The 14,912-nt window shown below is 44.7% G+C and overlaps 1 protein-coding gene across 2 annotated transcripts; it reads right to left on the reverse strand.

Moving 5' to 3' along the window:
* Nucleotides 1-744: 744 nt before the first annotated feature.
* On the reverse strand, nt 745-7,329 carry EIF1B (eukaryotic translation initiation factor 1B). 2 transcript variants are annotated; one of them, XM_028750269.2, is made up of 4 exons: nt 7,025-7,329; nt 2,923-3,086; nt 1,951-2,052; nt 745-1,163 (listed from the first exon to the last, which is right to left on the reverse strand). In XM_028750269.2, exons 1-4 carry the CDS (start codon nt 7,053-7,055, stop codon nt 1,074-1,076), a joined length of 387 nt encoding a protein of 128 aa, XP_028606102.1. In that variant the 5' UTR covers nt 7,056-7,329; the 3' UTR covers nt 745-1,073. The 2 variants fall into 2 exon arrangements, with proteins under 2 accessions (XP_028606102.1, XP_028606103.1); XM_028750270.2 differs by having other exon boundaries at nt 745-1,118; nt 7,025-7,320.
* Between the last annotated feature and the right edge of the window lie 7,583 nt (nt 7,330-14,912).

The raw sequence follows: 14,912 nt of genomic DNA on the forward strand, positions 1-14,912 counted from the left end.
GACGTCCACATTTTTCTGATCAAGCTGAGGTTGGCACCCACCATAGCTAGTAGCATTTGGGAATCATTTCAAAACCCCTTTGTGCCTTCAGACCCTGACGAATAGGATTCACTGTGTTGATCTTGAATTCCAAGCCAACTTAATCTACTTCTCTTGCCAGATTTAGTTTGCAAAAGTGGTTAGATAGAGCACCAGCATTTACTTCAGCATAAATTCAAGCTTACCAACATATACATTCATGAGAACTTATGTTTTGTGTCTTCCAAGTTCAGGTAAGGCCTATATGACAGGTTTAGAGAGATATCAGCAGTTGATTGAATTCTCCAAAAGCTATTTGAATATGATCTGGAATTCCACAGTATACTGTAGGCTCTCCAAGAATCCTTGTTAATTCTAGGAGTCAGCATTCAAGCACCAAATTCTTCATAACACATATGATTCTCCTACCCTGAAGCTAGGAAGGAGTATCTCCCTGATAAAGCAGCAGCAGTTGACATACTACAAAAACATTCAACAGAATTTCCACTGCCAGAGGCCAGGATTAAGGATGATAAACTACATTTTTACCCAATACAGTCTGTTATGTAATCTTTGGCAACGCTTACAGTCAAAGTATATTTAAATATGTTTGTGTTGGCTGTTTTCTTCTCAGATTTTACTTAGTTTACCAGGTAGTCAAGAAGCTACTAACATGCTTATGATTCACTGAAGGCTCTTGTTTAATGCATCCAAAGCAATCAGGAGTTTTAAGATAAGAGACGTTTTTATTTAAGCTGCAACACACATGGTTTTAATACAACATTTAAATCAGGTGAAAAGTAAAACACTGAACTATCAGCAGTAGAACATTTCCATTGGAAATGTGTTAAAATTCTCAAGGATCTTGTGTTACCATCTTACTGCAGTTTTCTTATGTGTTTCTAGCCTACACTCCATATGTTTTCTGTAGTCATGCAAAAGCAAATAAGATTTTGAATGGGAAGTCCATCGACTGCAAAGAATCATTTTTCACAGAGTAGCCAGCTTGGGTAAGAACAAAACCTGCAGAAGTTCTTCATGTAAACACAGACATTTTAGAAGCCATGAACTTTCAGCTGCTCCTCCTTGACAATGCCAACCTGCAGAAGAGAAGGAGATGGCAGTAAGCCCGCAGCAGTTAGAACCTGAAAGTCCAACACAAAAATGTTGTCAATCCCAAGGCAGATGGAGAAAGAGTTAACATACAGATGAAACTGTACCAATGTACAATGGGGGGGGGGGGGGAGAGAGAGAGAGACTCTTTTCGGTCTGCCATCCTGGTGTGCAACTGTCTATGGGTTGCAAGCCAGAATCAAAAATGAGTGGACCAATGGAGGTGAATCTTACCTCTGCTATAGTTGGCTACATGAGAGCCATGGGTAGGGGGAAATCAGACACACACATTCTATCCAATGAGGAATTATTACTGTTCAAGGACATGTTTCAGGCAAGCTAAAGCACTCAAGGAGGGAGTGGAGCAACTCCTGGTACATAGCGTGGACTCAGGGAGTGCTTTTTGGCCTTGGGAGTCCCGAGGGCTGAAGAGAGAAGCCTGGAAGAACACATCTGCTCCCTGGACCAGTGCCCCCTATGGTACAAGAGGATCTACAGCAGCCATTCTTTTAGGTTACATTCAGATAAGTGCCAAGCAGTGCCTTATGCAATTAATTAAGTTAATTTCTTGTGATAAAATCCAGCTGCTCAAATATACATCTCCGACTGCCGAAGTCAGGCCTGTTGCACTCCTCCCCCCTTGCCGCCAGTATGACTCAGCTCACCCCTTTTAGTCCAGGCAGCAATATGGCTCACAGCTAGGGGTAGTGACTCACTCGACCCTGCCATGTTATGTTACATTCAGAGTCAAAAGCGCCTCGCTTAAATAGGCTTCCGAGTGCATTTTCACATTTGAGCAAGCAGCCTGAGCTGACTGACCTCTAGGAGGAATTGGCAAATGTTCTTCCTCTGGTCTCCTTGCAACTGGATCACTTCCCCGTATTCAGGATGCTCAATCACAGTACCATTACAGGCAAATTTCTACAAAGAAAGGTTTAATGCTTTTCAAAACCCAGTAGCAAATTATGTTTAGATCACTTTCAGAAGAGAACCAAAATCCACTATTTTGGTTATTATTATTTTTCCTTCAGAAGACATGCTCCCAAGGTTTTGCTTGCAAATGAGATATATGCTTTTCTAGTGATGGATTTTGGCAGAAGTTCCTAGATGCTTGGAGCTTAGAATTGCAGAGCTCAGCAATGTCCTAAATCAACTGCAGGAGTCAAATCAATGTCCTGGCCCAACTTCACATTTCCCCCTACAACTTGACCACCACCAACTAGATGAGTACACTATATTTTGCTCCACTCCACACCCAACCTCAGATATCTTCCCACGTCACCTCCCAGGGTTTTTCCTCTTTGCTCCAGGCTTGTCTCCCCACTTTTTTTTACTACTGTTCTAGAAATATAGAACTGAATTCCTCCTCCGCAACACAATTGGCATTGTCAAAAACAGGCAACATGGTACTGAGCTATTTGTTCCAGGAACAACTTTCTGGTTACCTTTTGCAGCAATATATCTCCTTATGTGGCTTTTAAGTCATTTTAAAGGGTCTGGATCCATTCCTAGACAGTGACAATTGTAGAAAAGAGCATGAAAGCTGGTTATTGCAACTAAATTGACCAGCACACTGCTCAAACATTAATTTTTTTTCAGTTAAGACTGGCTGCTCCTGTCAGTGCATTCAACATCTGAAATGGTCATATACTGGAAAGCTGTCTCAACCAGAACATTTAACACGCCTGTCGCAGCATTTGATCTTTCACTTCCCCACTGGAAATTTTTAATTTACATGCATTTCTCTTTCAAGCACAAAAGCTTCAGGACCTAGGAGAAGAACAGCGCTACCTTTTTGAAGGCTTTCACAAGCTTCTTTTTGTCATAGTCATCTGCAATTCCCTGAACAGTAGTTAGTGTCTTTCTGCCGTTTCGTTGCTGGATCCTTATATGAATGTAGTCTTCAGTCCCTGCCGGGAGTAAGTCGTCACCCTTAGTTGCATCAGCAAAGGGGTCTGGAGGGGTGAAAAGTCCACATGAGTTAGTCTGATGCAAACCTTCAAGCTCCTACATATTTTGAATGTCTTTTCCAAATGGTAGATAAAACATACTTCTTAGTATTCTAAACTACTTAATCCAGGCAGCAGCGATTCTTTACCATGTCAATACAAACATGATGGTGATATATTGTCACATATGGTAATTTCTGCATATCTGTGGGTGTTGTCTGCTCTCTAAGGCCCATACCTGGGCCCTGTTTCTCATTTTCTGCTACAGACTAACCCAGTCTTCATCTCACCTTGAGAACTTGCTCAAACACTAACCAGGAATACTCTAACACAAATGTATTCAGGACAGACTACTAACTGTGGGGAGAAAAACATACCAGCAACCATAAGTAGTCTGATATTCCATTAGGCACCCTGGTAGTGACAAGGTTTTTTATTTTAGCCTTTGTCCACTAGTGCTCCCAAACCCACCAATTCCTCCATACAACGTTTCACTGCTTGCCTGCTACTAAAATAGAAGCTCTTTTCCACCTATGCCTTGTTTGAGGCTCAATCTGAGGAAGATCAGTTCCCTGCTTTTAGGCCAACCAGCTACCCGGATGAGGAAAAGGTCAATCTACCTTCAAAGAACTCCTTCCACAGCAGTCTGCCATGCAACTCCTGTGCATTGTAGAGGGGAGGTTCTGGGGCCACTTCCAAGGTACACTGTCGGTTCACACCAGGCACTGGAGAGGCCTGTTGGGCTTACCCATTGACACATAGGAGCCCCCCTGCAGCTGCACAATGAACCTAGAGGTAATGCTTTGGCAAGTTAACAAGGGGAGGCAAGGGCAAGTCCAATATAAACACCGGGTACAAGCTGTACAATGAGGGAAGGCAGAGAATTCTAAATGGCACTAGCATTCAAATCGTATCGCATGAAGGAGGAAACTGGACCTATGAGCACCATTGGCTCCAACTCCCATCAGGCTACTTCTGCGTCACTGCAAAAGTTGCAACAACTTGTTCACAGACTCCAATATGTCCAAGTCTAGCTCTGGGAGGCTACAAGTCTGTGCCACACTTCTGGCTGTAGGGAGGGCTAGAGAACCTTATTGTTTTTCGTGTTTTTATTCTGAATGAGGAGCAACGAGTCATATGACCTCCCTCCCTGCAGTCAGAGGTTAGACAAAGATTGACTACCTCCACAAACTCCTTAAAATGGTGCTGTGTTCTGTGAAGGAGAAAGTGGATTATGGGAGAATACGGCACAATTTTAGCTAAAGGATCTTCCACTGCTCCCTTAGCTGCAGAAACCAAGCCTACAAAATCTGCACTCTTCATAGCTACTTGTCACTCCCCATCTGAAATAGCAGAGTCAAAGTGGAGTCATACTGAAAACAGTTATCAATTTTCCACCTTTCCTTCTTTACCAATTGACAAATTCTAAAGTCCTATCCAATTCAGGCATAAACCTCTACGAATGAAAACGTCTTCAAAAAGCTGTTTTCAACAGATCAGGAAGTTTATTTGTGGCAAGGTGGATGTATGTGTTCAATACAAATCAAGGAGTGCAATTTTAGAACTGATGGCTACGGCAAAGATGATAAAATGCAGGCTCTTTGCATAGAAAGAGGAATATCACAAAATAAATTCCCTGGATAGAGGAGAAATTCACCTCAAGACTGGAAGGAGAAAATGGAGAGACTGAGGTACAAAAGCTTTGCCTAGGCCAGGGGGTGGGGGGAGATGTTGCTGGACTCCCATTTCTCATTAGCTTGTCCAGCATGACCTGGGACGATGGGCGCTGTAATCCATCAACATCTGGGGGGGGGGACAGGTTCCCCACCCCCTAAGCCTAGACTGGAGGGGGGGGAATCACTTGACTGAATGCTCCTCAGGAGAATAATGTCAAATAGGTACAGAGTCATTGATCCCTCAAGAAAGAACATGCGACAAGGTAGCTCTCCCCCCGCCCACCCCTCCAAAATACAAGTATTAAGTTAGCAAATGAAAGGAGAGGGAAAGTTTCTGTTATTATAGCACTGAGGAATGAACTGCAGGGCTGGTGATCTCAGCTGCCCAGACAGCTTGCAAGATGTCAAGTGCGTACAGCAAGCCAAATTCCTGAACCGCAATGCTGGGGAGGGGGGCAGGGGGTTCCTTGAGGCAAAGGGGTCCCTCTCCCCAGTCCTTCTGCTGGCAACAAAACTCTGCTGCAGGTGAGGAAGTCCCAGGAGCAAGGGGCACCCTAATGTGTCACTCAAACAGCAAGTCAAGTCGGTGGAAGCTACCACTGGTGTTACATTCCTGCTGTTGATAGCTAGCAGAACACACACTTCCCTAAAAGAAAAAGAAACAAGAGAAGAGCTTGCTGGTACAAAATCCACCGGATCCAGAGTTGGCCCTTCTGCCATCATGTGACAGCAACAGACCCAGTTTGGGCCTCTTCCCATTACCAACAAGGGTTCCCTGCCCCAGCTTCAATCCTGGCAGGGCAGGCAGAAGAGCTGAGGATGCAAGACTTGCTACTACTCCACTAACCCCACCCTTGCTGGCCAGGAGGTTGCATGTTATCCCAATTCTTAAATACGCTGTTAGTACAGCTTTATATCAATACTGGCAATACTAATGTGGAAGGGTCTACCAAATTTGGTCAACGCAGTAATAACAAATGGAAATAGCTGGATCGGGTGAGTGAGTGGGTAAGGTCTTGTGCACTAGGCTAGCTAGCTATATAGAGGGTGTTGCACTGATACCTTACTCAATGATTTGTCACAGAGATATCAGTTATGGGAGCAGGAGTTTACCAGTGAAGACATCAGCAAATGAAGTCTTAACATCGGACTATACAATGTGGACCAAGGTTAATAAAGTGGTTTAACCTAGACCAGTGTTTCCAAAAGCTGAGTCTCCAGCTGTTTCTGGACTACAACTCCCATCATCCCTAGCTAGCAGGTCCGGTGGTCGGGGATGATGGGAACTGTAGTCCAAAAACAGCTGGCGACCCAAGTTTGGGGAAACCCAAAAGCTACACTAAAAGTCCCAGTTAGCAAAACAACGGCCAACTAGCAGAACACAGTAGAAGCCTGTTAAAAAGATACCATAATGAATAATAATAATAATAATAATAATAATAATAATAATAATAATAATAATTTATTATTTATACTCTGCCCATCTGGCTGGGTTTCCCCAGCCACTCTGGGCAGCTTCCAACAAAATATTAAAATACAAGAGTCCGTCAAACATTAAAAGCCTCCAGATGTCTTCTAAAAGTCCGGTGGTTGTTTTCCTCTTTGACATCTGGTGGGAAGAACTCTGGCCCTCCCATCCGCAAAACACAGGCCTCCTGGAAGGCACTTTTAAGCCACTGAACACCCAACATTTTGAGATAGCAGGGGTCAAGCAGACGTGTCCCGGCCCCATAGCAAGGAATCAACTCTGCGTGAAAGGAGAGAGGGTGAAGGGGCAAGCACAGAGGGGCAAAGGCTGGCACAGCTCACCTTCCCTTTGTCAGACCAGGGGCGAGAAGATGCCAAGCCCCGTGCCAACCGGGGCATCTTCCGCAGCAAACCCTTGCAGCTTAACAAAATGGCCTGGGCGCAGCGTAGGAAAAGAGGTGTCTCTGCTGGGACCCCCCCCCCCAAAAAAATCTTGCGCGCTCCATCCATGCACCCATTTATCTCAACCTCCTGGGTGCTGCGCAAAGGGATGCAAAGGCTTTGCCGGGGGGAGAAGAGGATGGCAAGGGGGGCGGAGGCAAGAGAGGACCCCCCCCCCTTATGCGCACCCCGTTTGCTGCCAGGATAACGGACACCTGGGATGGGCAACCCCGAGCCCCATTTCCCTCCACCAAGACCGAGGGAGCCCGGGGCGGAGGTGGGGCGTCTTCGCTGCCGGGCATTTGCGCCAGTCCCCGTCCGATCCTGCGCTAGCTGCGCGGGGGCCCCGCCGCTTCTTACCGAAGGATTGGAGGTTCTGGATAGTGGACATGCGATTCTGTGGCTGGGCGCTGCTCGGGGGGAAAAGGCCGCGGCTGCGTTGGCCCGGGGCTCCCTCAGGTTCAGCAGCGAGAGGAAGCGGGGGCCGAGAAAGAGAGAGAAGAGAAGAGAGGGAGGGAGGGAGGCAAGCAGCCGGCGAGGAAGGCAGGCAGAGCGGACGCGGCGGGACAGAGGAGGAGAAGCAGAGGCAGCAGCAGCAGCAGCAGCTGATCTAACGGCGACGTTCGCTCACAAAATGGCCGCCCGCTCGCCCGGAGCCTCTCCTTCGCCCAAGCGCGGGGCACGTGATTGCAGTAGGATTCGTCCCCCGCCCCGCGCGGAATGCCGGGAAACGGAGTCCTCTCCGCCAGAGGAGAGATCGAGGGAGCTCGCAGGAGGGACTACAACTCCCGGCGGGCATGGCGGGAAAGGGTTTTGTTTTTGTTCTGGCGCTCTCCGCCTCCTCCCAACCGCCTTTTTTTGTGTGTGCTTGCCGTCGAATGTCACGTCAGGACGTGTGCAAACGCGTTTTTATAAATTGATGTGTTATATATTATATATAAATTATATTCTAAATTATAAATTATGCATATTATAAATTAAATTATATAAAAATTATTTTATGAATTATTATATATATAAATTATACATATTATAAATTATATTTTCATTTATGATAAAGTATCAATATTATTATTAATTATTATTATCTATTAATATTATTAATATTATTAATAATTAATATTAATATCATTATGATTAATAATAATAATAATAATAATAATAATAATAATAAATTATCATCATCATACTGCCCTCCATCCGTACATCTCAGGGGCAGTTCACAAGATGGAAACACAAAATACATAATAAAAACAAAAACAGCACAATTTTCCCACTCCCCCAAACACATTAAAAAGGGGTATAAGATGTTAATCGGCCCAAGGCCTGGTCGAAGAGGAATGTTTTCACCCGGAGCATAAAAATATATATAGTGAAAGCACCAGGCAAACCTCCCTGGGAAGAGCATTCCACACACAGGGGCCACTGCAGAAAAGGCCTTTTCCCGTGTCGCCACCCTCTGGACCTCTCACGGAGGAGGCGCACGAAGAAGGGATCGTAGGGTCCAGTCCAGGTGGGTTCATATAGGCAGTCCATGAGGTATTGTGCAGGTGAAGGCTTTATTGGTCAAAACCGGCCCTTGCGATGGGGCCTGGAAACAGCAATGGGCAGAGAGATGTGCACAAGGCAGCAAGCGAATCCTCGTTTTGCAAACATTACAGGCCAGGCACGTGCCTCGCAATAGCATCACATTACTTTGTGCTTGCTCCAACCTGATCCCTCAGGACAATGGATTGCATAAGCCTCTCATTACCCCTGACAGAGTCTGGGATACTTCATAGTGCATGGTACACAGGGTCCTAAAGGTAAAGGTAAAGGTACACCTGACCGTTAGGTCCAGTTGCGGATGGCTCTGGGGTTGCAGTGCTCATTTTGCTTTACTGGCCGAGGGAGCTGGCGTACAGCTTCCGGGTCATGTGGCCAGCATGACTAAGCCGCTTCTGGCAAACCAGAGCAGCGCACGGAAATGCCGTTTACCTTCCCGCCGGAGCAGTACCTATTTATCTACTTGCACTTTGACAAACAATACAATACGATAAGATACGATACGATACGATATCTTTATTGTCATTGTCCCTTGCGGAACAATTAAATTGAAAAACTACATAAAACTACTACAAAACTACATAAGACTACATAAAAACTACATAGGTAAAGGTAAAGGGACCCCTGACCATTAGGTCCAGTCGTGGCCGACTCTGGGGTTGCGGCGCTCATCTCGCTTTACTGGCCGAAGGAGCCGGCGTCCAGCTTCTGGGTCATGTGGCCAGCATGACTAAGCCGCTTCTGGCGAACCAGAGCAGCGCACGGAAACGCCGTTTACCTTCCCGCTGGAGCGGTACCTATTTATCTACTTGCACTTTGACGTGCTTTCGAACTGCTAGGTGGGCAGGAGCAGGGACCGAGCAACGGGAGCTCACCCCATTGCGGGGATTCGAACCGCCGACCTTTTGATCGGCAAGCCCTAGGCTCTGTGGTTTAACCCACAGCGCCACCCGTGTCCCAAAAAAAACTACATAAAACTACATAAAAACTATATAAAACATTCAAAAACCCCTAAAAACTCTAAAACCCCATTTTAAAATACACTATACTACAGAGTGAATAAAAATTGTGGCAACGCTGTATAGTGGTGAGTACCTTCGGGGGGGGGGCACTGCTTATTACTGCTTATTACTGTATTCCACACTTTCAGCTAATAAAACAGTTCTATGACTTCCTTCAGATGTCTTCTAAAGGTTTAATGTAGAGTTACTTATCTCCTTGGCTCAGGGGGGTCACATAACTTCATACCCTCCAACATTCCTCTAATGAAAATTGGGACATCCTACTATACCCAACAACTTTTCTCTGATGAAAATAGGGATGTCCTAAGGAAAAGCGGGACATTCCAGGATCAAATTGGAAACTGGGATGGCTTCTGTAAATCTGGCACTGTCCTTGGAAAATAGGGACACTAGGAGGGCCTGCAGCAGCTGTTGTGTCACTCTGGCTAATGGCTGAGCTGGTCCAATCTGGTCTATTGTTCTGTGTGTCACATCATTTGGGAAGACGGGCGAACTAATGACAGGGCACTAGAAGAAGCAAAGATCACCAGTGACGAAGCAATGATTCTTCAACATCAACTTTGTTGGACTGGTCATGTTCGGATGCCTCATTATTGTCTTCCAAAGCAACTATATTCCGAACTTTAAAATAGAAAGCATAATGCTGGTGGTCAACAAAAGAGGTTTAAAGACTCTCTCAAGGCAAATCTTTAAAAATGTAGTATAAACACCGACAACTGGGAAACACTGGCCTGTGATTGCTCCAATTGGAGAACAGCCTTTACCAAAGGTGTCGTGGGTTTTGAAGATGCTCGAACTCAGGACGAAAGGGAGAAATGTGCTAAGAGGAAGGCACGCTTGGGTGATCAACTCCCACCCAGAAACCAATGTCCCCACTGTAAAAGGATGTGTGGATCCAAAATTGGCCTCCACAGTCACTTACGGACTCACTGTTAAGACTGTGTTCATGGAAGACAATCTTACTTGGCTACAAGAAAGAAAGAAGACTGTTCTGCCCATTAGCCTTAACAGCCCACAGCTCAGTGTCTGCTGTTATTCTTATGTGCTCATAGGCACCTTATATCAATGACAGAGCTACAGGCTGCTATCATTCATTAAGATAGAGTAGCTCCCCCAGCCCCAGTCTTAATAACCTTGCAGTCTAAATGAAGCTGTCTTGAGCTACTCCAGAGATGAAAGACTCTTCCCGGGGTCTTCTGGACTGGAAAGACGTTGAGGAAAAATACACTGCCATTTTCACAAATAAGGGGCTGGCATAAGACGTTAAGACTGCTATTCTGTACGTCTCCTTCCAACGGTTAGTCAAGGATCTTTGCTTCTGGCATTTCCTGCTTTGTCCAAGATGCTCTGATAATCATGGGAAAGGTTATATTGGTCCAGAACAGGCTTGATTTCTTAAACATGCTTTCTAAGAGAATACAGATGATGGAGTTCAAAGCTTCCTGGAAATCATGAGTTTTGACTTGGAAACCTTTAATTCTTCCCTGAGGAGCAGGGGTTTGATTGAAGTGACGCATTTGTGAGACCAGGCACTCTGCACATTCTCTCTTAAATTATTTGCCTTTGCTGAAGATCCAGAACCCTGATTTAATAACGTACAGGGGCTTCACCGTGGCTTATAAAATTGAAACTAAGTTATGATGCAAATCTCAAAACATTTCCTTCTGTTTCTTGACTTTGGCAGCCCATCTTGGGAAAGCTGAGAAACTGCCCATCTTGAGAGAACAGTTTGTACTTTGAGAATTAACAACTGATCTTTCAGACCCTCCAAGTATCCCTTTTTTCGAGGGACAGTCCTGGATTTACAGAAGCCGTCTGGTTTCTGGTTGGATCCTGGAACCTCCTGCTTTTCCTTAGGACGTTCCTATTTTCATTGGAGAAATGTTGGAGGGTATGGAGTTATCCGACCCCTGAGCTATCTGGAAGCAGCCCTGTACAGGGAAGTTTTTCAAAGTTTAATAGGCAGAGTATAAATAGTAAAAGTATTGTTATTGTTGTTGTTTTTGTTGTTGCTGTTATTACTATTACTATTAAACAGAGCACCTCTATTTTCATCGGATAAATATTGGAGGGTTTGAACTTTCCCTATCTTCTTTACATGTTTGACTCCCAGTCAAAAATGCTCTGATGGTTATACTGCTGAGTCTGTACACTAGGTGGTGCTCATCTATCAAAAAACATTATTTTTAAAAATCTTTAAATGTTCTTCCTCTGAACCCGGAGAATTTGTGTTTGTGTGTGTGCCTGAGTCCCCCAATTCACATGCAAAAAACTGTTAATTATGCTGCATTTATGTGATGATTTGCCTATCCCTCATAACTAAACAGTAAACTGGGGGGCAGTTCAATGCAAATAGGAATAATTTACTGCTTCGTTCCCCAAAACTGGTTGACAATCCAAGCAGTTGCTTTCTTTTCTAAACAGCAAATTATGGTAGAATGAGCAAATTTTAAAGTAGAGGCTGGAAGAGACATCACAATAGTGAATTTTCTGCATCGGCAGGGAATTGGACCAGATGACCTTTGAGATGTTTTCCCCCTCTGCGATTCTACGGCTCCCAGTGTGGAAATACGTCTTGCAAACAATGTTGCAAAAAGTAATGCAACTGAATATATAAAATGATGAGACAAGCCTCTCTTGGGAAAGGGCATTACAAACCACCCAGTGTTGGATTATGAATCTGCTGCAGATCCAGCTGTCCTCCTTTAGCAACACAGTTCCTATTCCTCCAAGGAAGAGTAGCTTTCCTCTTTGTTCTTCACATTTGGCAGAGGAATATTTATTTATTGGAGAGTCACAAAATTGTGTCAAACTTTCACGTTCTCCAGAACTCTTCATCGGTCAAGACGATACAAAAAGCAGGCATTGGTGAGACGAGGAATTTTTAATTTTTTTAAAAAAATAGAATAGGTTGGATGTTGTAACCTTGAGATCAGCTGGTAGGGTAACTACAGGGGGAAATGGTATTACTTTGTTGTGGAGAAACTATGTAGGTTTTGCTTTATGTACACATATGACGTTGTTATAAAGACAGCTGACCATTTCTTTGGGTTGTATTCAGAGTAGTGCTAAGGGGAGCGTTCCATCAGCACGACTACATAATTCAACTTTTCTGTCTCTCCTCTCCTCCTCCTCCACGCCCCCTAAAACTGTTCTGGCCCCCCCACCCTCTGAAACTAATATGGGGATGGGGGGCATGATGGGGGGGGCAATTGGAACTCATGCTGCTTGTGCAATAATTTAGATGAATACCACCCAATGTGTGGTTTCTTTTATGGATGATTTTATTTTACTCATCTTTTGGGGACAACTGAAGACTGTAGTGTAGGCCTTCGTTTGCGCTTTGTTGAGTACAGTGGAGGGACGCGGGTGGCGCTGTGGGTAAAAGCCTCAGCGCCTAGGACTTGCCGATTGAAAGGTCGGCGGTTCGAATCCCCGCGGCGGGGTGCGCTCCTGTTGCTCGGTCCCAGCACCTGCCAACCTAGCAGTTCGAAAGCACCCCCGGGTGCAAGTAGATAAATAGGGACCGCTTACTAGCAGGAAGGTAAACGGCGTTTCCGTGTGCGGCTTTGGCTCGCCAGATGCAGCTTTGTCATGCTGGCCACGTGACCCGGAAGTGTCTCCGGACAGCGCTGGCCCTCGGCCTCTTGAGTGAGATGGGTGCACAACCCCAGAGTCTGTCAAGACCGGCCCGTATGGGCAGGGGTACCTTTACCTTTTACCTTTTTAAGTACAGTGGTACCTCAGGTTAAGTACTTAATTCGTTCCGGAGGTCCGTACTTAACCTGAAACTGTTCTCAACCTGAAGCACCACTTTAGCTAATGGGGCCTCCTGCTGCCGCCACCAGAGCACGATTTCTGTTCTCATCCTGAAGCAAAGTTCTTAAGCTGAAGCACTATTTCTGGAGTAGCGGAGTCTGTAACCAGAAGCGTCTGTAACCTGAGGTACCACTGTACTATGATCAGGCCAATGAATGATGAGTTGGTTGGTTGATTGAGTTATTATCTAAAGAATTTCATATCATGTATGTGCAAAGAAGACACTACCATTTGACTCTACCAAATGGACCATCCCTGTTTCTTCCAGAGATGCATAACATCCAGATTGGCAAGAGCTCGGCAGTTGTGGCGGGAAACCTAGGAAAGGCTTCAAACAGTTATCAAGTTTGCTAATTCTGTCTTGAAAGTACTAAACAGGCCTAGGATTACAATAAGAATGTGGTGTAGTAATATGGATTGAAGACAATAAGAAAAAAGTTGAATATAGTAAATTGAAGGAACTAATTAGAAAGATGTTTGGGAGAACTGTTACAAGGTGCTATAACAAAATTCAGTTAGGGGGGATTTGAGGAAGTCACTTAACAATGGAATTTAAAATGAATATGAGAAGGAATATGTGTTTTTGTTTTTGTTTATTTTTTTCTTTCTTAGTATTGTAATGTGTTTTGTTTTGTGTGTTTTATATGTTATATTTGTTATAAATGTGGAAAATCAATAAAAAAAAAATTGGAAATAAAAAGTTTGCTAATTCTGAGAGCTCCAGCAAGTGACAGCAACTTGCTGGTGACCAGCCTGCTTTCTCTCTTTTAGGAAAAAAATAGTAATTGATGGCATCACCCGCAATGCATCAGGCCGGTCATTTTGTCCGTTCAGCCTGACAGTGATGAGAACGCAGTGTTAGCATTCCAATCACGAAGAGAAAGCTATAAAAGTCACAGCCTCCAAGCTGAAGTAGTGCTTTAGAAAAAAAACCCACTTTGTGCGTCTCAGTACAACACAGTACGTCAATGGAGACAAAAAGCTTGCCTATTTTAGCCCTGTGTTTTTTATGGTACCCATTGAATGAAGTGCATGCAGCAGGGAAATGTGAACATGAATAAACCAAGGTATCTGTGTCAGCTTTACTTGCTTGGAATAAGCAAAGGGGTGTTTCTGGGGTCTAGTAACTAGACTCTAGTTCCTACTGAGGAATCTTTTCTCCTCTTCCTCCCCTTTGCCACCGCTTCCAACTCTCTCCAATGTTCTCTGCTTTTTCACTTTCTCCTGAAGCCAACTCAAATATTGAGTTGCCAGTGACCACATTTGGGATTTTGAGAAAGTGCCGTTGGTGCCTGCCACAAAATGGCTCCTGTAGAGTGTATGGAGTAACACAAAATGGCTGCCCCATCAATGGGGGGGAAAGGCTCCTGTATCAGCTACCGCCACACTTGTTCACATAGAAAAGCACTTTCCCCCTCTCCTCTGTTTAGTACAGAAGGGGAGATGGGTGCCCAATCTGTGGGATAGCCATCCTCATATAACCAACACACTGAAGTCTAATTAATGCATGAAGGGGTTAATACCATGGAGTAAGTTGTCCTGCCAGGCTTAGCTCACCTTGGGAAGAAGGTAACCATGCCTTTGCTCCCTTCAGTCTAACTGATGAACTCAGCGTGTGAAGAGGCTAAGCTGGTTGCTCCAGCTCAGCCGCATGGCTCTCACAAGCCATTCTTGTGTTCCTATACCAATAACTTAGGAACTTTCAGACTTTGGAAGTAAACTAAGTTTTACTGCCTGTGCCACCTTTCTGACTGATGTAAGAAACCTTTAAAGAGTTTGTAAGTAAACCTGATTTTAACTTACCAAACATGGGGTCTTTTCCTGTGCTGGGGCAAGAAAGAAGCTTTGGGATGCACAAGGGC

Source organism: Podarcis muralis, chromosome 12 (assembly GCF_964188315.1).
Source record: "Podarcis muralis chromosome 12, rPodMur119.hap1.1, whole genome shotgun sequence".
Lineage (NCBI taxonomy): Eukaryota > Metazoa > Chordata > Lepidosauria > Squamata > Lacertidae > Podarcis > Podarcis muralis.

Coding starts and splice junctions, on each gene's coding strand:
- EIF1B (XM_028750269.2), bottom strand. CDS start 7,055: ATGTCCACTATCCAGAACCTCCAATCCTTCG. Junction 3,087..7,024: donor CCAGAACCTCCAATCCTTCG/GTAAGAAGCGGC, acceptor TCACCCCTCCAG/ACCCCTTTGCTGATGCAACT. Junction 2,053..2,922: donor TTGTGAAAGCCTTCAAAAAG/GTAGCGCTGTTC, acceptor CTTTCTTTGTAG/AAATTTGCCTGTAATGGTAC.